Source organism: Ranitomeya variabilis, chromosome 5 (assembly GCF_051348905.1).
Source record: "Ranitomeya variabilis isolate aRanVar5 chromosome 5, aRanVar5.hap1, whole genome shotgun sequence".
NCBI lineage: Eukaryota > Metazoa > Chordata > Amphibia > Anura > Dendrobatidae > Ranitomeya > Ranitomeya variabilis.
Window position 1 is genome coordinate 675,797,057 of NC_135236.1, and position 19,928 is coordinate 675,816,984.

At 44.0% G+C, this 19,928-nt stretch overlaps 1 protein-coding gene across 3 annotated transcripts in view; it reads right to left on the minus strand.

Annotated features, from left to right (window-relative positions):
• Positions 1-18,119, minus strand: part of LOC143777006 (E3 ubiquitin/ISG15 ligase TRIM25-like) — a 334,722-nt gene extending 316,603 nt beyond the window's left edge. For 2 of the 3 annotated variants that reach the window (XM_077266893.1, XM_077266892.1), the window contains exon 1: positions 17,051-18,119. In XM_077266893.1, the coding sequence (XP_077123008.1) occupies positions 17,051-17,972 (922 nt within the window). In that variant the 5' untranslated portion in view covers positions 17,973-18,119. Of the gene's footprint in view, positions 1-14,130 lie in introns of all 3 variants that reach the window. The other variant, XR_013215958.1, reaches the window with a different exon arrangement.
• Between the last annotated feature and the right edge of the window lie 1,809 nt (positions 18,120-19,928).

Sequence of the window (19,928 nt, forward strand, 5' to 3'; positions counted from 1 at the left end):
CCTCTTGTATGCATGACTCATATTCCCCCCGTATGCATGGCTCATCACTCCACCCTCCCCCCCATGCATGGCTCATCACTCCACCACCCTCCTCCGCTCTCCGCTCCTTCTCCCATGGCACGGGCGGCTTACCGTCCTCCTTCATCCCCCCTGTCCCTCATACTCACCTGTCAGCTGTCTCACACCGAGCGGGCGCGCCGACATCCCTCTGGCTCTGTCCCGACTCCCGGCGCACAGGCGCAGGCTCGCAGCACCTTCTTCCTGCGTGAGCGGTCACGTGATACCGCTCATTAAGGCTCATGAATATGCGCATATTCATGAGCCTTAATGAGTGGTACCATGTGACCGCTCACTCAGGACGCGCTACAGAAGCTGAGACCAGGCATCGCTGGAGCAGGGTGAGTATCGTCTTCAAGGAGGGCGGGGGGAGGCGGCGGTCTTTTGGGCCCAGGGGGGGCGGGCGAGGGTTGGGGCGGTCGGGAGGTGAAAAAAAAAAAAAAACCTTGCTCACTTGCTCAGGTGCCGCCCCCCGCATCGTCCCCGCCCTAGGCACGTGCCCTCGAGCGCCTAGTGGCAAATACGGCCCTGACCCTCACTATCAAAAAGTTTTTTCTCAGGGGGGGGGGTGAGGTCGAACCTCCCATTCATGACTAGAAATATGCTTTTACTTGTTCGTCAGGGTGGCAGAAATACTATAACTTCTTCAGCCCCGGGTCCACTGACTCCAATCTATGACAATCCTCACTTTCCCGCAGGTCTCCGTAGGGAAAATTTCCTGAGTAAAAACAGAGCTTCAAAACCCATTATATTTGACTTCATAAATCAGACAGGTATTAAGTCCCTACACGAAGTATACCAGGGGGGGGAGCCTCCCGAGGGCTCTTGGTTCTTTTACGAACAACTAAAGAGCTTCATAGGCACATCATTTAAATTAAACAAGTCCATGGGGGTGTTGACCCCTTTCGAGAAAATTTGTCTCGCAGAAGAGCCCCCGACTCGTAAGGTGTCCCTCTTATATAATCTTTTCCAGGAGAGTCAAACTCCAACACATTACTTCCCAACATTTTTCTCAAAATGGGAGAGTGACCTGGGGATCTCATTATCCCAAGAGGAAAGGGATAAGATATTGCTTTTCACCTTTAGAGCGTCGCTGTCGGCCGTATCACAGGAGAGGAGTTACAAGGTTCTGTCGAGGTGGTATAGATGCCCCTGCCAGGTTCACACCATGTTCCCGGTGATACCGGATACTTGTTGGAGATGCTCATCAGAAAAAGGGACTTATGTCCATATCTGGTGGGAATGTCCACCCATAAAGAAATTCTGGATGCTGGTTTTCGATCTCTATAACAAATTGTCCTTTCGCAAAATACAACCCACACTGGAACTAGCCCTCTTGTCTCTATGTGACATGTCGATATCTGGTTTTAAGAGGAGTCTTCTCAGACATTTTCTCACGGCTGTCAGGAATTTAATTCCTAGATACTGGAAGCAAGATCGTTACCCCTCAGGCTCTGACTTTGTTGTGGAATTTAACAACATTTTCAGAATGGAACAATTGATAAGCGAATCCATGGGGGACTCGATGAAATTTTTTAACACTTGGGCTTCATGGATTGTATTCAGGGAGACCCCGGAATTGGATGCATGGTTGTCCAGGTTCTAATCCACATCTGGAGCCGTTTTTGGGGGCGCTTGTGTAACGGTAGCGACCCATATCCTCTGACTTGCTGTTGTGGCCTAGAACCAATGTTGATGACTCAATGTTCTTCTCGCCTCTACGTGGGACTTGTGGTCGGTCCGGGAGGGGTGTCGCACTCCTCACACTTAGTGTACCCTCTTACCCTCACCTGCTCTCCTTTCCCCTCCTTCTCCACTCCCCCTCCCCCCTTTTTTTTTTTTTTTTTTCTTTCTTCCCTCTTTTCGCTTCTTTAATTTTTTCTACTTTCGCTTACTTTTTATATCTAGTGACATTATACACTAATACAAAGGATTAATATAGCTAGTAATGCTTTATTGCCTTTGATGCTGCTTATTAGTTTTAACTGAGAAGAATATTATTGTTAACTTGAAAGTGTTATCGTTGGCAGTGGCCAACTACATTTAATATCTGCTGAGACTCTCTCTTTCTATACGATCTACGGGTTGTAACCCACTGAGTTTAACAATTGTTTCAGCATTGTACTATTGTTTGTATTGTTTATTTGCTTCAATAAACCTGATTTGAACAAAAAGTTTTTTCTAATATCTAATCTGTATCTTCTCCCTTTCGGTTTCATTCCATTTCTTCTCGTGTTTCATTGTGTAAGTGAGAATAATGATGATCCCTCTACAATGTGACATCACTTCAGATATTTGTAGACAGCTATTAAGTCTCCTCTTAGCCTTCTTTCTTACAAGCTGAACATTCCCAGATCCTTTAATGATTTCTAGTAGGACATACTTTTCAGTCCGCTCACCATTCCGGTAGCTCTTCTCTGGACTTGCTGCAGTTTTTCGATGTCTTTTGTAAAAACTGGTGCCAAGAACTGGACACAGTATTCCAGATGAGGCCTGACCAAGGAGAAGTAGAGGGTGATAATCATCTCACGTGATCCAGACTCTATGCTTCACTTAATACATTAATCTTCTTTTACTTCATCTGATTTTGAACATATTACAACTGAAGCTGAGAAATGGGCGTCTCAAGAGATCGGCCTTTTATTCTGCTCCCGTCATAACTGTCCTGTGTGTGGCTGCAAGACAACTACCTGCAGCAGGAGCCTCCCCCCGCTGCTGTTCACCACATTTAAAGATTGAGCTGTTTCACCAAAGAGCACAGTTCTTAAGAGGAAACTAGAACTTGTGGACAATTCTTGACTTCACTTATTTCTTCACTTAAGAAAGTGGTAGTCAGTTTGCCCCTTGGATGGCAGGCTGGAGTAAGATGCTGCCCAATGAGGTACCACAATGTGAGAGAAGGGATCTGTGACAATGTGGCTCTAGACTCTTCCAGAAAGTCTCCCATTTTAAAAAAAGACGTTATTGTTCTGTCCTCACTAAATGAGGCAGGCTCATGTAGCTATCCAGTCAGCTAAACCGCTATACCGGGTCCAATAAGGAGACTGTGGTTGAGTCTGTGCTTTATTAAACGTATTGGTATATTGATGCGGTGAAACTGTGAACAATGATATACATGGAATCAGTACATGGTATAGAACGATACATACTACACATGATAAACATTATGCATTACATTTAGAAGGCTAGTAACTGAACTAGGAGTGCAACTGGTTAAGCTAGGCTAATATAGAGCAGACATATCTAGAGAAAAAACATAAAGACATACCGGCAATGCAATCGCAAGGGGAATGAAGTGTAAGCGTCTTCCCTGGAAGGCAAACTAGAGGAAGTGAATGAAAACTGGAGGGAAATGTGGGCTGAGCTACCATAATGCATTGCAAAGGAGGATCAGACATAAAAAATACATAGCAGAAAAATAGAACAGTCAACATATCTCTGACCGCTAGAGGGAGCCAAAGCACTACAGATGAATAAAGGCATGAATATATCAATACTGTATACTGGCTGAGAAACTGCAAATTATACAAACAGATAATGGAGGTAACAATTTAGATGGCGGAGACAGAACACTCCCCGTCTGACATCAACGGATGTCACTACTCCTTTCTTCCGAAGGCAACAATAGGACCAGTTCAGATACCGGTCTGGAAAATGTCTTAGGTTCATTCCCTTTGGTCATCCTTAGTTCAACTTTGCGGACATTGCCATCCTTGCTGGGGAACGTTGCGGTAACTAGACCAAGTGGCCACTGGTTCCGGTGAATTTGACAGTCTTTCACAAGAACAAGGTCACCTACGTTCAGATTAGGTTTAGTAGATTGCCACTTCGTACGTGGCTGCAGGGTAGACAAATATTGTTTGCGCCACCTGTCCCAGAAAGTATTTGCAAGACTTTGTACCTGTCTCCATTGGCGCTTGTAGAGGTCCTTAGCATCGAATCCTCCTGGAGGGGCACTGGACAGTCCCGTTTTCTGGGTAAGTAGAGTAGCTGGAGTCAATAGCAAGGGCTCCTCAGGGTCGTTAGGAACTGGAACCAGGGGTCTTGCGTTAATTATAGCTGCAGCTTCTGCCATGAAGGTGATGAGGCTTTCATGGGTGAGCCTCGCTGCCCCTTCTTGAAGAAGAGTGGAGTCAAGAATTCTCCGTACTAGACCAATCATTCGCTCCCAAGATCCTCCCATATGTGAAGAATGAGGTGGGTTGAATGACCATGTGCAACTTTGGTCACTGAGGAACCTCTCAAGATTTGAAGGTATTCCCAATTCCTTTGCTGCACCGACGAAGTTGGTACCTCTGTCTGAGCGTATGTGCTTGATAGGACCACGGATGGCAATAAAGCGTCTTAAGGCATTGATGAAGCTTGACGTGTCGAGGGACTCAATGACCTCTATGTGGACGGCTCTGATTGACATGCAAGTGAACATGACTGCCCAACGTTTACTATTGGCTTGGCCGCCTCTAGTACGACGTGTAACAACTGACCAAGGCCCAAACACATCGAGACCAACACTGGTAAAGGGAGGGTCTGGGCTGAGTCTATCTGCTGGTAGGTCAGCCATCTTTTGAGTTTGAGTCGAACCACGAAGCTTACGGCAGGTAATACATTTGTAGATGACACTACTGATGAGTCTCTTTGCACCGACGATCCACACACCGGCAGACCTGATGGCTCCTTCCGTAAATAGTCTTCCTTGGTGCTTGACCAGATTGTGGTAATGTTGTACGATTAGGTAGGCAACATGACATTTTCCGGGAAGTATAAGAGGGAATTTCTCCACAAACTCCATCTCAGCTTCTTTGAGTCGGCCTCCTACTCTCAGCAGGCCACTGTTGTCGATGAATGGGTCGAGTTTTCTCAATACGCTGCTCACTGGTATTGGAGCTTTGTTGATAAGACATTGGATTTCTGCAAAGTAGGTTTCTCTTTGAACAGTGAGGATGATGTGATTTCTAGAGAACTCTAAGTCGGAGGAAACATAGGTATTTTTACAAAGATGCCAACCTTTACATTTTTCTGTGCCACAAGTTCTGGTGGTCTTGAATGAGCGAGCTATATGAGTCAGGCAGGTAATAGCTCGAGTAAGTGACTTCCAACTTGAGAATCTGTTGAACCTGCAAGATCCGAGCTGGATAACAGAGGTCATTGTATGAAGTGTAGACACCTGAGGGCGGATTTCAGCATCTGAGTCCTCTCCTACTAGTTCAAAGGTGTCTGGAAAACATTCCTCAATGTACAATAGTTTTGGTCCTGACAGCCACGTTGTGCTTCCTAGTCGACTTGCGTCAACCGCTCTAGTTGCATGATCTGCAGGATTCTGGTCTGTGGGTATGTAATGCCACTGCTTTGGATGAACTGATCTCCTGATTCGTAGCACTCTGTTATTGACATAAACATAGAATCGCCTGGTTTCGTTGTGGATATATCCCAGGACTACTTTGCTGTCTGAGTAGAACTTGGCCTGTGTCAGGTCGATATCCATTTCGGATGTGATGAACTCTGCTAACTCAATGGCTAGGACTGCGGCACAAAGCTCTAACCTGGGTATAGTGTGCTCTGGTTGTGGTGCGAGTTTGGCCTTTCCCATAATGAAACCAATGTGGCACTGACCTTTGGAGTCTACAGTTCTCAGGTAGGCAACAGCGGCAATCGCTTTGACAGAAGCATCTGCAAATACGTACAGTCTTTGGCTTTGTATTTCAGTAGATGGCACAGGGGCGTATGGTCTTGGCACATTCAGGTTGGAGAGTGCCGCTAACGAGTTCTTCCACTCTTCCCACTGGATCCTCTTATCAGGTGGCAGAGGTGCATCCCAGTCAGATGTTTCCCTAGTTAAGTCTCTTAATAGGGCCTTGCCTTGTATAGTAACAGGAGCTGCGAAACCCAAGGGATCGTACAGACTGTTGATGGTAGACAGGACGCCTCTACGTGTAAAAGGCCTTTCTTCCTGGTTGACCTGAAAGGTGAAAGTGTCTGACTGTAGATTCCAGAGAAGCCCGAGGCTGCGTTGCATTGGTGCGGGGTCTGACCCCAGGTCCAGGTCTCTGAGACCATTACATAGGTCCTGAGAAGGGAATGCTTCCATGAGTTCTTGGCTGTTTGAGGCTATTTTATGAAGCCTAAGGTTCGAGCAGGCAAGCATGTCCTGGGCTCTCCTGAGAAGACTGATGGCAGTCTCAATTGAAGGCATTGCTTTGAGACAGTCGTCGACATAAAAGTCCTTTTCTATGAATCTTCTGACATCTTCTCCGTATTCTGCTTCTCCTTCCTGAGCTGACCTTTTGAGTCCGTAAATGGCGACGGCAGGGGAAGGACTGTTGCCGAAGATGTGCACTCTCATGCGGTACTCTGTGACTTCTTTAGTAGGATCATTGTCTCTGTACCAGAAGAATCTTAGGAAGTTCCTGTCTCTCTCTCTCAAAAGGAAACAATGGAACATTTGCTGGATGTCAGCGATGAAGGCAATGGAATCCTTACGGAAGCGCATAAGTACTCCCAGCAGTTTGTTATTGAGGTCTGGTCCTGTTAATAGAACGTCATTTAGGGAGACATCATTAAATTTGGCACTGGAATCGAACACGACTCTAATCTGGCCTGGTTTCTTAGGGTGGTATACTCCGAACATGGGTAGGAACCAGCATTCTTCAGAGTCTTTGAGAGTGGGAGCTAGTTCTGTGTGACGGTTTTCAAAAATCTTTGACATGAAGGAGAAAAAGTGATCTTTCATCTCTGGTTTCTTTTGCAGATTACGTTTGAGAGAGGAGAAACGTTGTAATGCCTGATTTTTGTTGTTCGGTAGACGTGGTCTGTGGGTTTTGAAGGGAAGAGGTGCGACCCAGCTGTTGGTCTCATCTTTAACGAGTCCCTTGTCCATTACCTCTAAGAACAACTTGTCCTCTACCGACATTGCCACTTGGTTGTCCTGTTTAGTTCTCTGGAAGACTGTGCACCCTAACTGATCCTCATAGCTTCCCGACACTATACTGCTGTCGTGAGTAAAGTCTATTAAATGATTGGGCAGTTGGATGCTGTGTGGCAGTTCCCTGACATGGAACTCATTGTTACAAGGTTGAAACAGAGATGGTCGTCCTTTCTCCAATGTATTTGTCAGCATGCTTGTCACAGAAGATGGGGCGTGCATGCGTCCCAAGCATACGTTGCCAATTATGACCCATCCTAGGTCTAGCTTTTGGGCATAGGGAGCATTGTGGAGTCCATTGATATGACGTCTCACTTTATGAACCTGCAGGATATCTCTCCCCAACAGCAATTATCTGGGCCTGATGGTCGAGTTCCGGTATAAGGTGTGCTATTCGCTTTAAGTGAGCGTGATGGATTGCTACATCTGGCGTAGGGATTTCAGATCTGTTGTCTGGGATCTGGTTACATTCGATGATCGTAGGTAGTGGTAGGCAGAATTGTCCGTCTAATGACTCGATTTGGTAGTCTGTAGCTTTCCTGCCCGCTGTTGTCACAGTACCTGCACATGTCTTTAATGAGTAGGGAGTGCTTGGCCCTTTGATGTTGAATAGGTCAAAGAAAGTTGATCTAGCCAAGGATCGATTACTTTGATCATCCAAGATAGCATACAGTCTTACAGCCTGGTCTCTATGGCCTTTTGGGTATACTCTGACAAGGCATATTTTTGAACAGGACCTACTGTCTATTGTCCCTTTGCAGACCTCGGTACATTGTGAAGTGATCTCTGGCGTAGCTGTATCAGTGTTCCTTTCCTCCCCGCCATGCTCACTGTCAGCTGGCGTGTTTTGTGCACTCCATGGAGCTGGGCCTGGGTGTAGAGCAGTGTTATGGTCTGTGGTGCCACATTCTGTGCATTTTACACTGACCTTGCAGTCCTTGGCGAGATGAGTTGTGGACGAGAAGCACTTGTAGCAGATACCATTCTCTTTCAGGAAGCTTCTGCGGTCTGGCATAGATTTTCCTCTGAAGGCTCTGCATTTCAGGAGAGGATGAGGCTTCTGATGAAGTGGGCACTGCTTGTCAGGGTCCTGCACCTTTGTCTCTGATTGGGAGCAGCCAGCAGACCTGTAATTAGAACCTGGAGAAGAAACATAAGTCTTGTGTACTGCCACAGATGTTCTGCGTGGATTTGCAGGTGGTGACGGTGTGGCATATGGCATTGCAAAGTCAAAGCTGGGATCGTTTCTAATTCTCGCTTGTTGGTGTATAAAGTCTACAAAAACGGAGAAGGGGGGAAATGGAACACTGTGTTTGTATTTGTACGTGGAACCATGTGTGAGCCACCTCTCCTGTAGATTGTAGGGCAACTTCTGGACTATAGGGTTAACACCTCTGGCTGTGTCAAGAAATGCAAGTCCCTGTAGGTCGTCCTCGTATTTGGCAACTTGGACTTCCTTTAGTAGGTCGCTTAGCTCTCTAAGTTTCTGGAGACCTTTGTTAGATATTTTAGGAAAGTCATCGATTCTTTTGAACAAGGCTCTTTCTATTACCTCTGCCGAACCGTAGCACTCATCCAGCCTCTTCCAGATCTCTCTGAGGCCAGTCTCAGGGCGGTTTATATTAATGTCTCTGATCCTTACTGCGTGTTTGACTGACTCTCCTCCCAGGTATTTGACTAACAGGTCTATCTCTTCCCTGTGTTGTAGCCCCAAGTCTCTAATGACATTTTGGAAGGAAGCTTTCCAAGCTCTGTATCCTTCAGCTTGGTCAGTGAATTTCATGAGCCCCTTGGCAACCAGTTCACGTCGTGTGAAGAACTTGGCAAATTCTGTTGTGAACCGGTTGTCGGTGGAGTACACTGGTGATGGATCTCCCTGATAGTGATGTGAGGTGCGTTCATACCTGTTAGTGTCCTCAGGGTGGCGCCAACCGGTGTCGTATTGCTTCGGTCTGACGTACGGTGTGTCAGCAGGGTGATCCACGTTGGTTACCTGGTGAGGGGCAAGGTAGTCATTAGCAGAGTCGTTTTGTCTCACGTTTTCGAGTTTGTTTCTGTCCTGGAGCTGAGCCTCGTGGTGACTCTCGCTCACTTCGCTGGAGACGTCGTATTCTCGTTCTGGTGCTGGTTCAGGGTTATAGTTTGGATCAGGAAGTTCATTAACATACTGAGATGTGCGTTGTGGTGTGTCTTGTAGAGGAAACTCCAGACTCGACGTACTGCTTTGGCTATGCAGCTTGGGGCTTTGCGCGGCTTCTAGCGATTCCGCTTCAGCGAGGGCTGCGGCAGCTTCCCTTTTTGCTGCTAGGCTTTCTAAGGCGGCATCCACACGTGCCTTCTCTAACTGTGTCCTTCTCTCTTCATCGGCTCTCTCATGATCTATGCGTGCCTTTTCTAACTGCATCCTTCTCTCTTGATCGGCTCTCTCATGATCTATGCGTGCTCTAAGCGTGACCTTCTCTCTTCATCATCTAGGCGTGCTTTTTCTAATTTAAGTTGCATCTCTTGGTCAGCAAAGCTCGCTCGTATTTTGGCGGCTTCAGCATTTGCGCGGGCAATGGCAACCGCGCTGGTGATGGATGTTGTCTTTGAGGAAACGGAAGTAACAGATCTTATTCTATGTGATTTGTGAGACATGGTGTCTTGGGAAAGTGCTTGGCTGTGCAGAGATTGCTGTAGCTGTATTTAGTCTCTGAGTAGCCGGTGACTTGAATCCCACTAGTTGGATGGCTGCCGTTTCACTGTTCTGTCCTCACTAAATGAGGCAGGCTCATGTAGCTATCCAGTCAGCTAAACCGCTATACCGGGTCCAATAAGGAGACTGTGGTTGAGTCTGTGCTTTATTAAACGTATTGGTATATTGATGCGGTGAAACTGTGAATAATGATATACATGGAATCAGTACATGGTATAGAACGATACATACTACACATGATAAACATTATGCATTACATTTAGAAGGCTAGTAACTGAACTAGGAGTGCAACTGGTTAAGCTAGGCTAATATAGAGCAGACATATCTAGAGAAAAAACATAAAGACATACCGGCAATGCAATCGCAAGGGGAATGAAGTGTAAGCGTCTTCCCTGGAAGGCAAACTAGAGGAAGTGAATGAAACTGGAGGGAAATGTGGGCTGAGCTACCATAATGCATTGCAAAGGAGGATCAGACATAAAAAATACATAGCAGAAAAATAGAACAGTCAACATATCTCTGACCGCTAGAGGGAGCCAAAGCACTACAGATGAACAAAGGCATGAATATATCAATACTGTATACTGGCTGAGAAACTGCAAATTATACAAACAGATAATGGAGGTAACAATTTAGATGGCGGAGACAGAACAGTTATAATAGATGAATGTGGTTATAATCTGCGCTGCTGTAACAAATAATGAATCCAGATATAGTTGTAAGGTGTTCGGGTATCGGTATCTTTGTGTGGAAACTTCCTGAAGAAGAAGCCATGAGCTTCGAAACGCGTTGAATAAACCACCCGAACACCTTACAACTATATCTGGATTCATTATTTGTTACAGCAGCGCAGATTATAACCACATTCATCTATTATAACGTCTCTAAGAGGTCGCAGCGCCGACCTGTGGATCTGCAGCAGCTGACAAATTACACGCCTTTACTTTGCACCACCAGGTGAGCAGTTCTCTTATAATTCTGTAAGAGCAGTCCTGAGGATAAGACCCTATTTGCGCTTTTTTGTCTCCTATTTCTTCTATACTAACCATTTTAAAAAAATAAACTTTCTAAACTTTCCAGGAGTTGGCAAGCAGGGTTTATCTACACAGTCAAGTATTTCAAATCTCTCGAAAATTGGCCGGAGCTGGTAACGAGTTCATATTAATTGGATCATCAAAATCACTAGGATGGAAAAGAGGATTAAAAACGATGATAAGCAATAAATATACTGAAGAATGGTTGCTTTAAATAAGTTCTGTCTGCTTCATCTAGGGGGCGCTCATTACTAAGAAGACTAAAAAATAAAACAACAGTAACTTACGGCATCGGGATAAAAGTACTGGGTCTCCTTCTTACACCTTCCATCCTTTTCTGACCTCCCATTGTTAATACATTATTATGAAGTCGGTGAGGATATAACAACTTCCACTATTCAGGGAAGGGTTTCTACAAGATTTTAGTGGCATTAGTGGAAATGTTTACCCCTTTATCCAGAGGAGCATTTGTAAGGTCAGATACTGATATCGGGGAGAGGCCGAGCTCACAATCTCCATTTTACATTGCGGTTTGTACTGCGGAAAAATAACAGATATTTCACTTCCTTCATTGGGACGAATAGTGGAATATACACTAAACTTGGCATTAGAGTCAAAAAAGCTTCAAAAATTGTGTAAAAAAAAAAAAAACAACAAAAAAAAGACATTAACCTTATAAAAAAAATTGTGCGGAGAAAACTGGATTTACATGGGGAAAAAAACATTGGCGCTCGGTACATCTGATATATAATACCCATACCAAGAAGACGCCAGAAGGATAACGTGTCAATATCAGATCTTAGGTTATGTGCACACGTTCAGGATTTTTTAATTTTTTGCGCGTTTTTTCGGCTGTTTTCCGCTATAAAAATGCTAAAAAAAAGCTTACATTAAGCATCCTAATATTAGAATGCATTCCGCAATTGTTGTGCACATGTTACATTTTTTTCCGCAAAAAAACACATTGGGAAAAAAACGCAGCATGTTCATTAATTTTGTGGAAAATCTCTGGATTTGCCACTATATAATATAGCAGTGGAAAGCTCCAGAAAAATCCGCATAAAAAACGTGAAAAAAACACGAAAAAAAGCGATAAAAAGGCGAGCGGATTTATTGCAGAAAAAGTCCGGTTTTGTTCAGGAAAATTCTGTAATTTTAAAATTGCATTATACTTGTATGATACTTGTATGACGAACGACCGACTTTTCAGGAACAACATGGAACCGATGTTATTAACGCTGATGGGTATGAGCCCTAAAGATGGTGCTGAAACTGTGCGTTTTTGGGGCATTTTTCTCTATAGGCTTCTATGTTTAGCTTGAAAAAACACCTGTAAAAGAAAATGCAATTGCATCTTTGAGTGTAGAATCAAAGCTTTTCTGTACTATTGAAAATGCATAAAAAAAGTCTTCACACCTGCACCAAAATACATAAATAAGGGAGAAAACAAACATATAAAAAATGCATCAAAAATGCAATAATCAGAGAAGATTGTTATTGCGTCATGCAGAAAACGTGCATATAAAAAGCAGCGGAGAAAAATCAGCGTTTGCTCTACATGTGAACACAGTCTGTGTTACATTTTTATTAATTTTTTATGGGTTTAATAGAGAAAAAAATCAATCACACCATTTATCAATCACCTAAAAAAATCTTTTCACTATGTTGTTATGGTTTTTACGACTATATAGGGACACCAAATATGTCTGTTATTTGCTGATTTGTTATGTTTATTTTCTTTTTTTTTTTTTTTTAAAGTGCATCAAAAATGACATTATTGTAAGTGTTTTTCATTATTTATTAGTAATTTTAAAGTAAAAAAAATTCAGTTGTATTTTCTCTCTAGAATACAGGGACATAGAATTGCACTGGTATATAGACATGTATCTCTATGTATCAGTAAACTCTATCTGTAACTTCGGAGCATGCACTGCACATTCAAATAGAGAAAATTCTCTCATTCTTCTCAGTGTAGCCAGTGGCACATAACTTTCATTACTGACTCTAATGATATACCGTAGATTGGGGGCTTGAATCCCAGTGAAACCAGATCTCAAGAAAAGAAAATCATTTTTTATTTAATTGAATGTAAGTGTAAGAGCAGAGTGATGTAACTCTACCTCCCCACGATTTGGGCAGAATGTATTAGCTGACAGCTTCCCTTTAACCGGCATATTAACCTAATATCTGCAGGTTAATAGCATTATTTCCCTTTACAGGTTTTCTTTAAAGTCCCCTAGGGGGGCGTAAAAAAAATAAATAAAACAAGATGTTTAAAAAAAATTTTAACTATTAAAATCACTCCCCCTATTTCCAGTTTTAAAAATGAAAAGTAATAAAGATAAACATAATTGGAATCACCATGTCCATAAATGTCCGGTTTATCAAAATACTAAATTATTTAAAGCATACATTAAACGCGACAATAATATAAAATTCAATACATTTCAAAACACTAAATATAAGGTTTTTCAATCCCACATTTTCCAAAAATGCAATAAAAAATGATCAAAAAGCTGTATGTGCCCCAAATTTGTATTAATAAAATCGTCATCTCTCACACAACTCAATGGACGAAATGTAACCGGTGTTGTTGGATGGCCAGGACCAGATGTTTGATAGTTCAAGGAGAAAGACCACCAGTTTAAAATAAACTTTTTTACTGAACATTAACTTGAGGATTGTTATATACAATAGATAGCGGGCACATATCTTACCAAACGTTTCCTTGACAATGTGTAACATTTTCCCCATGCAAATTGAATCCCTTTTTCTCTTCTCTCTTTACTTATCCTCTGTCTTCACTACTCCTCACTACTTCACCACAACCCAACTACAGTTCAGCTATCAAAAGTCCTTTACTCAACCCGCGGTTCTGCATCTTCTTTGCCCTCTAGGGAACTACAGTGGCTTGTAAAGGTATTCACCCCCTTGGCTTTTACCTATTTTGTTACATTACAATCTGTGTATAAATATATTTGTAATCCGATTTGTGAGTGATGCATCAGAGCTAAATAGCCTAAGTTGGTGAAGTGAGAAAAATAGATTCATAAATTAAATTTATGGGATGAAATAACTAATAATTGGCATGTGCATATGTATTCACCGTTTTTGCTATGAAACTCTTACAAATTTCTGATGCAAACAATTTCCTTCATAAGTCCCATGCTTAGTGACAGGAAGCCCGTATAAGCGCAGGCTAAGCGCGAAACGGCCGTAGTCCGTCCCTGCTCACACGAGCTTTCTTTCCCCCGGCCGCAACCACTTCTCTGGATGTTTCGTTTGTAATAAAGGAATTATATTTTTACTGAAGACCGGTGAGTGCCCGCATTATTTCTTTCTTGAAAACTTTATACGAATTAGTGACAGGACGTCCCTCTGTGTGGAATCTAAGTGTCACATGTCTGTCAGGATATACACTTTACCTTTTCTGAAAGGCCACAGAGGCTGCAACATCATTAACAAGAGGCACCACTAACTAAACACCACCATGAAGATCAAGCAGATCTCCAAACAACACCATGAAGACCAAGGAGATCCCAAACAACCCCATGAAGACCACGGAGATCTCCAAACAACACCATGAACAGAAGGAGAACTCCAAACAATACCATGAAGACCAATGAGATCTCCAAACAACATAATGAAGACCAAGGAGATCTCCAAACACCATTAAGATCAATGAGATCTCCAAACAAAACCATAACGACCAAAGAGATCTCCAAACACTAACATGAAGACCAAGGAAATCTCCAAACAACACCATGAACACAAGGAGAACTCCAAACATCACCATGAAGAACAATGAGATCTCCAAACAACACAATGAAGACCAAGGAGATCTCCAAACACCACCATGAAGACCAAGGAGATCTCCAAATACCATCATGAAGACCAAGGAGATCTCCAAACAACACCATAACGACCAGGGAGATGTCCAAACACTACCATGAAGACCAAGGAAATCTCCAAACAACACCATAAAGACCAAGGAGATCTCCAAACAACAACATAAAGACCAAGGAGATCTCCAAACACCACCATGAAGACCAAGGAGATCTCCAAATACCATCATGAAGACCAAGGAGATCTCCAAACAACACAATGAAGACCAAGGACATCTGCAAAAAAGTCGGGGACAAACTTTTTTAGAAGTACAAGTCAGGGTGGGTAACATAAAAAAATTCCCAATCTCTGATTATCCCCTGAGCACCATAAAATCTATTATAATCAAATGGAAAGAACATGGTACCACAACAAACCTGCCAAGATGGGATCGCCCACCAAAACAATCAGAGGGCATTAATCAGAGAGGCAGCCAGGTAACCCTAAAAGAGTTGCAGAGTTCCCAAGCAGAAACTGGAGTATCCTTCCACACGACCACAAAATACGTACATTCCATAGAAGTGGCCTTTATGGAAGAGTGGGCAGAAAGAAAAAACTTTATTTACACACAAAAATTGGAAGGCTTGTTTGGAGTTTCCCAAAAAATGTGGAAGACTCCCCATATGTCTGGAGGAAGGTGCTGTGGTCAGATGAGAACAAGATTGAAGTTTTTGGCCAACAAGGTAAACACTATGTCTGGCGCCAAACCAGCACAGCTCATCACCCTAAGCAAACCATCCCCACAGTGAAACATGGTGGTGGCTCCATCATGCAGTGGGGATGTTTTTAAGCAGCAGGGATAGGGACAATGGTCCGAGTCAAGGGGAAGATGGATGGTGCAAAATACAGGGATATTATTGAACAAAACCTGTTTCAGTCTCAGTGATTTAAGACTGGTTTTGAGGTTCACCTTCCAACAAGACAATGACCAAAAGCATACTCCTAAAGCAACACTCGAGGGATGTAAGGGGGAACGTGTGAATGTTTTGGAGTGGCCGAGTCACAGCCCAGACCTTAATCCAACTGAGAATCTGTGGTGAGACTTGAAGATTGCTGTTCACCAGAGGAAGCCATCTAACTGAGGTATGGGCAAAAATCCCAGTTGAAAGATGTGGAAAGCTCATAGAGACTTTTCCAAAGCGGCTTGCAGCTGTAATTGACACAAAACCCTCCACAAAGACCTGACTTTAGGGGGGTGGATAGTTATGCACGCTGAACTTTTCAGATATTTTGTCCTATTTGTTATTTGCTACACAATAAAAAGAAAGTCAAATGTTGACAGTTGTCGCCATGTTCTTTACATGAAGTGATGCAAATCCTCAGAAAAAAACTATTAAATTTCAGGTTGTGAGGTAGCAAAACACAAAAAATGCCAAAAGGGTGAATACTTTTGCAAGCAGCTGTATATTACCGCAATGGCTGGTACTATTCTCACAGAAATACACCCCCAAGGAATCAGATCCTTCATGAGGCTCCTCACACTGGCTGAATGCTCCACCAATCATATATTGGGCTCAGGGTGAGTAGTCAGTAGTCGCTGGGTAGATTTCTTCAATAATGATGTTTCCTCACAGCTGCTCATCCCAGATATTTTTATATAACCATCAAATACACATAACACAGCATGAAGGGGCTCGGAGAAGACGGCAGTGAAGGTGTGGATGTGTCTGATGGGGTCACACAGCTCATAAAAAGACAACTGCCCGGCCTCATAATCCAGACATATCCTGAACCTATCACTGGAGATCTTGTGAGGTAACTGGATCACTTTATAGTAATGTCTCACTGAATACTGATTATTATTATACCACAGCCCTCCATATAAACCCCAGGACTTGTTATTATCTCCAATGGGTGACTGACGCCCCCTCCTGTGTATACTTGGGTAACACATCCCCACACTCCACCATCCTGGCCTACTGCCCTCCACATCCCAGTAATGTCGTCCTGAGGTAAATCCCCTTCTGCTCATCACATGATTACAGGTATACAGGAATCTCTCTGCAGTTTCTGGACGATTCTGTATTATTTCAGTCCAGGTCGCAGTTTTCAGGTCGTCTGATATAAGGAGATTATTAGCAGCCGTGTTTACATCCAGTAATATGTCTGCAGGACCCTCCCCATAGATCCCTCCCTTTCCTGAATCCATTACCTTCTCACAATCTCCCCAAGTCCTGACTATTACATCATCACGCCCATATTTTATACCTGAAGAAGATACATTTTTTATGTGAGTGGTCACAGTTTGGGCACTGAGACATTGTGACCTCATTTCTTTTGTTTTTTTGGGGTGAAATGGTAGATATGTTATTATACCATTGAAACCTGCATGTAACTTCTCTGTAATCACATCCACATCTACATCATGTGTCTTATCATGTCCTCTTGTGGTCTTTTCACCTCCATCATGTCCTCCTGTGGTCTTATCACCTCCATCATGTCCTCCTGTGTCCTCATCACCTCCCTCCTCCTCAGGATCACACAAGTCACCGGTGTCTGGTTCCTGTAAGACAGTCAGTGGATCCGTCATGTTACACAGCTCCTCAATGTGTCTCATCTTCCTGGACAGCTCGTACATCTTTATTTCCAGCTTCTGGATCCCATCAGACAGTGACATCTTCTCTTCCCGCCTGGAGATCTCACTCAGGACTCTCTTCTCCAGGTCGTCCACCCGTCTCCTGATGTCTATAAACAGGGCAGTGACTCTCTTGGCTTCTCCAGATGATTTTTCTTTAACTTTTCTCCCCTGCTCCTTCAGGCTCTTTACGCTTTCCTCAGTCTTCTTTCTCTTTGTGATCAGTTTCTGGAGAACATTTCTCAGTTTCATTTTCTTCTTCTCAGAGGCCTCCTCCAGCATCTCCACCCGGTGTCCCCGATGTTCTCCGGCCAAACTGCAGGACACACAGATACAAGCAGCGTCCTCAGTGCAGTAATATTCCAGGATCTTCTTATGGACAGAACATTTCCTGGTCTCCAGAGAAGTGCTGGGATCAGTGAGGACGTGTTCTGGTCCTTTACTGTGAACTCTCAGGTGATTATCACACAGAGAAGCCTCACAGTGTAGACAGGATCTAACAGCAGGTACAGGAGAGTGAATACAGTAAGTGCAGTAGATCCTGGTGATCTCCTCCTGATATGGATGAGTAGACCGGAAACGTTCTGCTACATTACACAGAGTTATGTTCCTCTTCAGTGTCGGCCGCTTGTTAAACCCGTCTCTACATTCAGGACAGGAATAAACTCCAGAGTCGTCCTGGGTATTCAGGACCCGATCAATACAGACCCGGCAGAAGTTGTGTCCACATCTCAGGGTTACAGGATCTGTATACAGGGTCAGACAGATGGAACATTCCAGCTCTTCTCTCAGATCAGCGGACGCCATGGCTTCGTTTCATGAATGTTATAGGGCGTGTTTCTGGAAATATGACATTGCACAACTTGTGTCTGAGAGTCTATTAACCATATAATGTGCTAACTGGGAACAGAAAAATAGATAACAGGGAAGGCGTTGATTTCTCCATGTTTATACTCTGCCTTCCTATTAGAGTGTAAGCTCCTGTGACCAGATCATGATTTCCTCACTCTTCTGTTGCTCTTTTGTATTGTAAGTAAATGGAATCTGTCACCCCTGGGGACGCTTTTAAGCTATTACTATTGGCATACAGGTGATAGAATTGTTAAAATAGTCCTACCTATATTATTATATATTATTATAACGCCATTTATTCCATGGCGCTTTACATGTGAGGAGGGAAGTACATAATAAAAACAAGTACAATAATCTTGAACAATACAAGTCACGACTGGTACAGGAGGAGAGAGGACCCTGCCCGCGAGGGCTCACAATCTACAAGGGATGGGTGAGGATACAGTAGGTGAGGGTAGAGCTGGTCGTGCAGCGGTTTGGTTGATCGGTGGTTACTGCAGGTTGTAGGCTTGTCGGAAGAGGTAGGTCTTCAGGTTCTTTTTGAAGATTTCGATGGTAGGCGAGAGTCTGATGTGTTGTGGTAGAGAGTTCCAGAGTATGGGTGATGCGCGAGAGAAATCTTGTATACGATTGTGGGAAGAGGAGATAAGAGGGGAGTAGAGAAGGAGATCTTGTGAGGATCGGAGGTTGCGTGCAGGTAAGTACCGGGAGACGAGGTCACAGATATATGGAGGAGACAGGTTGTGGATGGCTTTGTATGTCATGGTTAGGGTTTCGTACTGGAGTCTCTGGGCAATGGGGAGCCAGTTAAGGGATTGACAGAGGGGAGAGGCCGGGGAATAGCGGGGGAGAGGTGGATTAGTCAGGCAGCTGAGTTTAGAATAGATTGGAGTGGTGCGACAGTGTTAGAGGGGAGGCCACAGAGTAGGAGGTTGCAGTAGTCGAGGCGGGAGATGATGAGGGGCTGGACTAGGGTTTCCTGGTTCCTAGATTCCTGGTTTAGGAATTACCTGTATTGTTTATAGCTGCTGTTAATTAGTTCATCCAGGATCCGGGGTGTGCAGTGCCTGTAAGAACACTCTTCCTCCGGTGATCTGTTGCGTACCACCCTCCTCCCATGTGCGTCACAGTGCCATATAATGTGCATTTGTGGTGCTGGAATCCCGCGCCTGCGACCAGCATTTGAGCGATTATGCGTGCCTTTTCCGCCATGTTATGGCCAATGTCTTTACTGTTCTTCTGCGCAGGCACCGGTGAGTCATTTCTACTTCATTCAACAGTAAGTCGCCAGCGCCTGCGCGGAAGAAATATGAAGCCAATGCCCATAGCAGGGTAGAAAAGGTAAGCATAATTGCACGAATGCAGAGCTCAGGTCCGCCAATGCCTATTTCAGCTGGATGTGTGTCCAAGGACGCACATTCAGCTGAAATGTATTGCGGCGTAGAGACTTTCCGTCTCCCTCCACTGCAATACACGCTGCTGGCAGCTGACGTCGGCGTGCCTGTCACATGCACCACCCATGACGGACACACCAAAGTCAGCTGCCGGCCTCTATGCCGGCTATATAAGAGGATGCTGCACATCATGGAAGTGGAGGAAAGTGAGAAGCATCATTTATTCTAAGAGCGACATAATTACAGCAAGGGGCCCCTGGAGGATAACAGACTTTATACAGGGATGAGGCCCAGGATGGAAGATAATTATTATGGGAAGGGGCCAGGAGCGACGTTATTACAGGAAGGTGCCCTGGATGGGGGTCATTATACCAGGAAGAGGCCCAGGATGGGAGACATTACACCAGGAGAATACGTAGTATGGGAGACATTATTACAAAGGAGCAAAGGATAGGAGTCTTTACACCAGGAAACGGCTTAGGATTGGGCACATTATTACAGGAAGGGCCAGGTGATG